The sequence below is a fragment of the Salvelinus sp. IW2-2015 genome, linkage group LG26 (genome assembly GCF_002910315.2).
Source record: "Salvelinus sp. IW2-2015 linkage group LG26, ASM291031v2, whole genome shotgun sequence".
Classification (NCBI taxonomy): domain Eukaryota; kingdom Metazoa; phylum Chordata; class Actinopteri; order Salmoniformes; family Salmonidae; genus Salvelinus; species Salvelinus sp. IW2-2015.
The window spans coordinates 41,264,958-41,273,784 of record NC_036866.1 but is presented as its reverse complement, the minus strand read 5'-3'; the positions used below and the strand labels follow the sequence as shown (position 1 = coordinate 41,273,784).

At 43.1% G+C, this 8,827-nt stretch overlaps 1 protein-coding gene across 1 annotated transcript in view; it reads left to right on the top strand.

Moving 5' to 3' along the window:
* Window positions 1–8,827, top strand: part of LOC111952814 (asc-type amino acid transporter 1-like) — a 29,522-nt gene that overhangs the window by 6,987 nt on the left and 13,708 nt on the right. The window contains 4 exon segments of the mRNA XM_023971733.2: window positions 2,998–3,202; window positions 3,405–3,556; window positions 7,446–7,571; window positions 7,889–8,042. Of these exon segments, the coding sequence (XP_023827501.1) occupies window positions 2,998–3,202; window positions 3,405–3,556; window positions 7,446–7,571; window positions 7,889–8,042 (637 nt within the window).

The following is an 8,827-nucleotide window of genomic DNA, read 5'->3' as shown; positions in this document are numbered from 1 at the left end:
CAAGTCCGCACCTTGGGGGGGTGGGGGGGGGTACTGTCACGTTCTACCTTTATTCCTTTTTTGTCTTTATTTAGATGGTCAGGGCGTGAATTGGGGTGGGCAGTCTATGTTTGTATTTCTATGTTGCTATTTTCTGTGTTTGGCCTGATATGGTTCTCAATCAGAGGCAGCTGTCAATCGTTGTCCCTGATTGGAACCATATTTAGGTAGCCTGTTTTGTGTTGGGTTTTGTGGTGTTGTTTTCAGTCTTTGTGTGTCTGCACCAGATAGAAATGTTTCGGTTGTCACTTTTGTGTTTGTATTTTGAGTGTCACTTTATTAAAGTAAGATGAACAATTATCACGCTGCGCATTGGTCCTCCGATCCTTCTAACTTATCCTCCTCAGACGAGGAAGACGACAGCCGTTACAACCTTACCGTAAAATGATTACTTACAAGTCCTTAACCAACAATGCAGATTTTTTTTTTAAAGTAAGTAGGAAGATATTTGCTCAAAAAAATGTTTTCATAATAAACTAGAGTAAAAAAACATATATATAAATACTAAACAAGTAACACAATAAAATAACAATAATAAGGCGATATACAGGGGGTACCGGTACCGAGTCAATGTGCGGGGGTACAGGTTAGTTGAGGTAATTGAGGTAATATGTACATGTAGGTAGGGGTAAACTCACTATGCATAGATAATAATTAGCTAGTAGTAGAAGCGTGAAAAAGGGGGTTAATGCAAATAGTCCYGGTAGCCATAACTGTTTAGCAGTCTAATGGCTTGGGGGTAGAAGCTGTTCAGGAGCCTTTTGGACCTAGACTTGGCGCTCCGGTATCACTTACCGTGCGGTAGCATAGAGGAACAGTCTATGATTTGGATGGCTGGAGTCTTTGACCATTTTTAGAGTCTTCCTCTGACACTGCCTGGTATAGAGGTCCTGGATGGCAGGAAGCTTTCCCCAGGGATGTACTGGGCTGTACGCACTACCCTCTGTAGCGTCTTGTGGTAATAACTCAGATAAAAACATAATGGGCAATAAACATAATGTTTTTAATCAAATCTATTATAGTAGTAGCAAGCTATRAAAGTTGACCATAGGCTATAGGRTAGTCCGRACGCAATATTGTGAATTATTTGGACTAGGCCTAATAAAAMAAAAAGAAACGGAAGAAGCCTTTGACTCTCRTCCTGAATTTCCACTATAGACCTACACAGCACAGCACAKAAAACAGTTTTTGATAAGCAAGAGCAGAGCAGGCCGGGGCTCAGGGTTGGCATATCCATTGCAGTGTGTAATGCAGCCTCGTATCATTTACACCATCCCAGCAGCTATCTTAGAAAAATAACTTTGCTCTGTGCTTCTCCGAGCATGCACTTCGTAGCCTATAGTCTATAGTCTATGGATCATTTGATTGAGACCACACTAAATAGCCTTTAGGCGCACTTGAAGGCTATTTATGCGCGCCTAGCTGAGAATCAGAGATGAGGGGCGGCATCGGGCGCACATCGATATGTAGCCTAATAAGCCATGAATTCTAAAACACTGAGAAATATTGAAATTTCATCAATTACAAATGACATGACCCTCCTCCGGACTAGATTTTAAAAAAAATACTAAAATCTCCCCTTGACCGAAATTAAAAAAGCATGACCATCCCCCATTTTCCTCCAGGTACCCATTCTGTAAATGTTAATCCATCCCTTATCCATTTTGTATGATATGTTACAAATTAGAATTTGTATAATATGTTACGAATTTGCAAAAAACATTATATGTTACCAATTCCAATTTGTTGTGGCTAACATTGGCTAGGTGGATAATGCTAACGTTAGCTWGGTGGTTAGTGTTAACTAAGCTAGGGGTTAAGGTTAGGCTTAAGGTTAGGGGAAGGGTTAGCTAACATGCAAAATAGTTTCATAGTAGCTAAGAGTAGTAAGCAGTTGCAAAGTTGTTAATTAGCTAAAATACTAAAGTTGTCCGTGATGAGATTCGAACACGCAACCTTTGCGTTGCTAGATGTTCGCATTAACACCCGGCCAACCACCATACTTGAGTTTTTCCCTTAAGTAGCCTTCTGTGTTATGTAACCACACCAAACGTATTTACTTTCACTCTGTTACGTCTATTCTATGAGACCAGGCTTTACTCCCAGTCTTGGCATTTCTGAKAGGGTCACAAACCAAAGGGAAAGCCGGTAGAGTCTAGAAATAACGTAATAGATACGTTTAATTGAATTCTCGAGGGCAACTTGACTGAGCTCGACAGTTATGYGTAAATCATTTACGTATGTCCAGTTTTGTAATTGAGGTCTGTGCCACTTGGCTGCCTTCTGCTGTGCTACTACCCTGAATGTGTTGGTTGGGATACACTTGATCTGCATCTGAAATTGKYCCCTATTCCATAATGKCACTACTTTTCAACAGGGTGCCATTTCTGATACACCCTTGGACATGGTACAGCCATARTGGYACCCAGATCATTGTYTTACTTCAACAATGCGTGTGGWTGATGTTGAAGCCTCTTGGGTTTGATGGTGGCACTTCCTACTATGTGACTGTCTGATCTGTTCCCTCACCTCAACAGTATGATTGTTCTATTTCTGAAGTCCTCCATGGACGATGTGTTAACTTGCGATGATCATCAGAGAAGGTTTATTTTTGTCACGTATATTTGAAGAGAGAAAGCTATGMCGTTTCAGGGTTTTGTCTTGGCTCAAAATGGGCTGTGGCGAGCACCCTCCAGCTCGCTCAGGGGGAAGTGTACAGAGCAGATGATATCACATCCCTCCCTTTCCACACTACAATATATCTAAACAGTCCAGCTAAAGTTCTTCTGCTTTATTGTTTCCCAAAACCTTTCAACATAACTGATTAACACATGATACAGTTTCTGTAAAGATTTACCTGCAAATAGGAAGATTTTATAATAGTCATATTGTTTTTAGCAATATTTCCATTTTGCTTGTTTTGTGTGTATTCTAGTAATACCTTCTCCCTCTCCACAGGGAACATAATTGGTTCTGGAATCTTCATCTCTCCTAAGGGGGTTCTAGAGCACTCGGGTTCAGTGGGTCTAGCACTGATTGTGTGGGTACTAGGGGGCTGCATAGCTGCCCTYGGTTCCCTCTGCTATGCTGAGCTGGGGGTCACCATTCCCAAGTCAGGAGGAGACTACTCCTACGTCACAGAAATATTCGGAGGCCTTGTTGGGTAGGTACCTCACATCCAATGTGTATAGTTTGTAAGGTTATTATGAAACAGCACGAGGTTGGATTTGCTTGTTATTGGGGGTCAGAAGGGTTGGTTGAATGTTCAATTGACTGTTCAGTTTATGCGATAAACAAATTGTTCATTGAAAACACAAAGTTGGATCAAAGCAGTGACATATTTGACTGTTTTTCTCCCTTCCCAGGTTTCTCCTCCTGTGGAGTGCGGTGCTCATCATGTACCCCACTACCCTGGCTGTCATCGCCCTCACCTTCTCTAACTATGTCCTTCAGCCTGTATTCCCCGACTGTGTCCCTCCCTACATGGCTACACGCCTGCTGTCAACAGTCTGTCTCTGTAAGTACCATGTTCCTGTGCCTGAACTCACTTATGTAAAGGAAATGTGTTAAATTAACATTAAGGTAACCCCAAGAATATCTACTGTGCGCCCCACCTGAGAATCTGTCTTTTTCAGCCATATATTTCCTGTGTTTGAGGGGTTCCAAAKTCCACAAAATCCASTTGCTGGATTGATTGCTTTCATTTTACTCSTGCGACTCTTTCACAGTCTGGCTTGTGCCTGTCATTTTTTCCCGTTAAAGTTACGACCTGTCAAATGATCTGTCAAACACACCCTGGTAATGGCTGAAATAAGCTCAATGGAATACATTGTCTTTCCTTTGATMGGGATCTCGCWAAAAGAAGCATTCTTGCGTTWTTACAACCCGCTATTGAGTGTGCTCGGAACAAATGAATTAAGGGAATCATTCACAAACATTGGCACATTCTAAGATCCGATGACAGTATCGGTAATGTGTTTTCGGACCCTCCCTTGGTCGWATTCTCGCGGGGCAGAAATCTCAGAGATCAATTGGTAAACTCTGATTTACCACCCCAAAATACCCCTGCACAACGTCTATTTGCACCTCTACCAGATGGAAATTTCAAGTGTAATGGCTGTGCTCAATGCAATGGCACTTACAAATATAAATCCTTCATACACCCCCAAACAGGGAAACAGATCCCAATCAAAGGTGTTATCACATGCTCTACTAAAGCAGTTATTTGTCTTTTAACTTGTCCTTGTGGTTAAGATTATGTGGGTAAAATGAAGCACGAATTAAAAGTACGAATCTAAAAACTTGACGTACCCGGTTGCAGCCCACTTTTTGGAAGCAAACCACTCGATTTCGMCCCTACGTMATATCGGCTTCGAACACGTCACCCTCCCTAGGAGAGGGGGTGACCTCAACWATTTATTGTGAAAACGAGAGGCTGCCTGGATCTTTAATTTAAAGACCCTTGCTCCCTTCGGTCTCAACGTAGACTTTGATCTGAACAATTTTTGTGATTATGGTGATTTTACTATTCCTTGTAAATGTTTGTAGGGCTATGTAGCCAAATTGTATCTATGATCGTATGCTATCCATTTCTGTTTTTTATATGTTCTATTTATATTTGTAAATTAACCAATGATATCAAGCCACACCCAGTCATGATTACAGACACCTGTGTGTGTCCTTTGAAACTATATGAACTAGTGACGCGCAGTGTTTGTTAATATACCCTGATGAAGACAGTTTGTCTGTCGAAACGTTGGTTATTAGGTTATTAAATGATTGCATCTGAGCTCCTAGAGCGTGTGCCTCTCCTTTTCTTTTTCAAGTGTTCTACTCCYCTAGCCAGCACCTCGCCTAAACAGGTGTGCGTTTCTTTCGACCTCAAGTTGATCTGGTACAACAGAGTAAAATATCTCTTGCATAACCATTGCCTCGAAGCCTTTTAAAACTTTCAGAGTTGGAGACAGGAATATAAAAACAATGCATGGGTGTGTCAAATAGAAATTGGAAGGGAGAGACAGGAGGAAGGAGTGGGCAGTAAAGTTAGGGAAACAAAGACTGATGAAAGTGTAAAGTTTCTGAAGGATGTAGGAAATCATCCCAATGGACAAACTATTCCTGTGGTCAAATGATGCCATGGGATGTCAGGGTGACCTAACTTTCTGATTCGTAATTCTTTTTCAGTTCTTTTTCCAGAATATTTTATTTTTATCTGGTTATAGACTTATTTATTGGTTCGCTTAAAAAATATCAAAAAACATTTTACAACCAACCTGACCGTCATGCCACAAAGATATCAGAATGACATCACTGCAGCCAGTTTTGTAAACCTGAGGAAACTTGTACTTAGGGCTCTATTCAATCAGATCCACTTTAGCCGACATCGGCATAGCAGTTGTTTTGGCAGTGTCGGAGGTGGAACTGCGTTAGAGCTGTCAAATCCACAAGTGGCTCCTGGCATTATACCTGAAACGGAGTCGCYTTAACAGAAATCCCATGCAGCCTTGTGTACAAGTTGGAACACTGGAATGTGAGATGGAATCTACACCTCCATTAAGACGATAGAAACCCTCCTTATTTAGTTCAATAATTATTTCTATATAGCCTACACTTTCTCGTTCTGAACTTCTAACGCGAGCAGGTGTCTGCTTTTGCTGGTTAACACTGATTGAACCTAGGCCTCAGTTTCAATGTCAAGTACAGTGTCTGTCCCATTTTGTTGAAGTTAGAGCCAATTTTGTCYCCTGTGATTTGTGTGTTGCTTTTCACCGGGTTGCATCCCTCACTCTATTGACCATGTGGACGTGCTAGTATTACTAATTACTTGGAACCAAGCCCAAGAGTACTTTGCACTGTACCTCATCAAGTTTATTTTATATAGCCCTTCGTACACGCTAATATCTCCGAAGTGCTGTACAGAACCCAGCCTAAAACCCCAACAGCAAGCAATGCAGGTGTAGAAGCACGTGGCTAGGAAAACTCCCTAGAAAGGCCAAAACCTAGGAAGAAACCTAGAGAGGAACCAGGCTATGAGGGTGGCCAGTCCTCTTCTGGCTGTGCCGGGTGGAGATTATAACAGACATGGCCAAGATGTTCAAAATGTTCATAAATGACACAGAATGGTCAAATAATAATCAGGAATAAATGTCAGTTGGCTTTTCATAGCCGATCATTAAGAGTTGAAAACAGCATGTCTGGGACAGGTAGGGGTTCCAACTGCAGGCAGAACAGTTGAAACTGGACAGCAGCAAGGCCAGGTGGACTGGGGACAGCAAGGATGAAGTCATCATGCCAGTATCCTGACGTATGGTCCTAGGGCTCAGGTCCTCGAGAGAGAGAAAGAAAGAGAGAAGGAGAGAATTAGAGAGAGCATACTTAAATTCACACAGGACACTGGATAAGACAGGAGAAGTACTCCAGATATAACCAACTGATCCTAGCCCCCGACACAAACTCTGCAGCATAAATACTGGAGGCTGAGACAGGAGGGGTCAGGAGACACTGTGGCCCCATCCGATGATACCCCCGGACAMGGCCAAACAGGAAGGATATAACCCCACCCACTTTGCCAAAGCACAGCCCCCGCACCACTAGAGGGATATCTTCAACCACCAACTTACAATCCTGAGACAAGGCCGAGTATAGCCCACAAAGATCTCCACCACAGCACAAACCAAGGGGGGGGCGCCAACTCCACTGAACCCTCTTAAGTAGAGAAAAAAAACACACAAAAACCCCATTGTACCATGAGTGAGCAAAATGTACCGTGAGTGAGCCGCAGAAAAACCAACAAGCCAACAGCGTTATGACCCATGAGGTGAAACAACAGGGTTTTTTTGTGCGTAATCCCTGCTTTTAGAGGAAATTATTCACACTTGTTTTTTGGGAACTGGATGCCAATGACCTGGAGAAAACGTGAGCTTTCTCTCAGCCTCTTCAGGGACCTGCCCACCTTTCCTTTCTGGGTTTTGTTCTGTTGCATTGGAAGRGGTTTGTTTTGGTGGCCTTGACAGCTCCCCTTTGTCTGGGAGAGCCAGGCCACCATGAGAGAGAGGCGAGCCAATGACAGTGATGGATGAGGTGAAACAATGTGCCCACCCCTTAGCCTTACCATTTCCCACATTCCGGCCTGCCATGGCAACTGCCAGGCCACTGCCACACCATCAACACCATGTGCCCAGGCGTGAGCCCTGACTGACTGGATAAGAGACCATGTCACAGTACTGTGCACCTCACGGCTTGGCTGGCATCCCTAATGCCACATTCCGATTGGGCAAGAGGTCCCCTATGTGAGGGCAAACATCACTTCTGACAAATCATTGTACATAACTTGGGTTTAGGGTTAAATAGTATTTTGTTTTCTCAATGAAACGCTTCAAGTATTGTGTGTGCATGTGTGTTTGCAGTGTTCCTGACCTGGGTGAACTGCTCTAGTGTGCGTCTGGCCACCAGGATCCAGGATGTTTTCACGGTGGGGAAGCTGGCAGCCCTGGGTCTCATCATAGTGGTCGGCCTGGTGCAGATCTGCAAGGGTGAGACACACACTCACCTTCTCTATAGAATGATTTTCATTAGCGCACACTGTAGCAAGGCGTTCTGCTACTGAAAACGAAAATGAGGGTTTCTTATTTAGCAAGTTCAGATAATACCTRCCAGTTTCGGACTGCTTTCTTCCATTATATGCCTACTGAACATGATCCAGGTGCCAAAGGTTAATAGCACCTTCAACAAACCAATAGGACCTTGCACGTCTGTGATGTTTACCAGTTTTTATTGATCAAAGAGGCTATCATGCTATTTCCCTAAAACATCCCCTCAAGACATTGATGGCGAATTTGTATCCCTTCAGGTAACTACGAGGGACTGACGCCTCAGGTGGCTTTTGAGTTCAGCAGGACGCCCTCAGTTGGGCAGATCGCTCTGGCTTTCCTCCAGGCCTCTTTCGCCTTCAGTGGATGGAACTTCCTGAACTATGTCACAGAGGAAGTGGTTGAACCGCGACGGTGAGTTTCTGGTTCACCAAACATTATTTMACTTTGCATTCTATTCTATTCGCAATTATCCATCCAATGCTGTGTACTGTATAACCAGTCCGGCATGAAAGCAAGCATTGTGGGCGATGCACAGTTGTATGTTGTGATCTTGGGGTGGTATATCAATTGAAATATTGATAAGAAATGTAAGTGATATTATGCAAAATAAATATATATAGAGTTATATATTTTTATATACACAATATAAAGTACACTACATGACCAAAAGTATGTGGGCACCTGCTCGTCGAACCACTCATTCCAAAATCATMMGCATTATTATGGAGTTGGTACCCTCTTTGCTGCTATAACAGCCTCCACTCTTCTGGGAAGGCTTTCCACTAGATGTTGGAACATTGTTGTGGGGACTTGCTTCCATTCAGCCCAGTCAATTGCAGACCATTCAAGTTCTTCCACACCMATCAAACCATTTCTGTATGAACCTCGCTTTGTGCACAGGGGCATTTTTATGCTAAAACAGGAAAGGGCCTTCACCAAACTGTTGCCACAAACTTGGAAGCACAGAATCATCTAGAATGTTATTGTATGCTGTAGCGTTTAGATTTCCCTTCACTGGAAGTAAGGGGCCTAATCAAACCATGAAAAACAGCCCCAGACCATTATTCCTCCTCCACCAAACTTTACAGTTGTCATTATGCTTCGGGGCAGGTAGCGTTCTCCTGGCATCTGTCAAACCCAGATTCAGCCGTCGGACTGCCAGATAGTGAAGCGTGATTCATCACTCCAGAGAACGT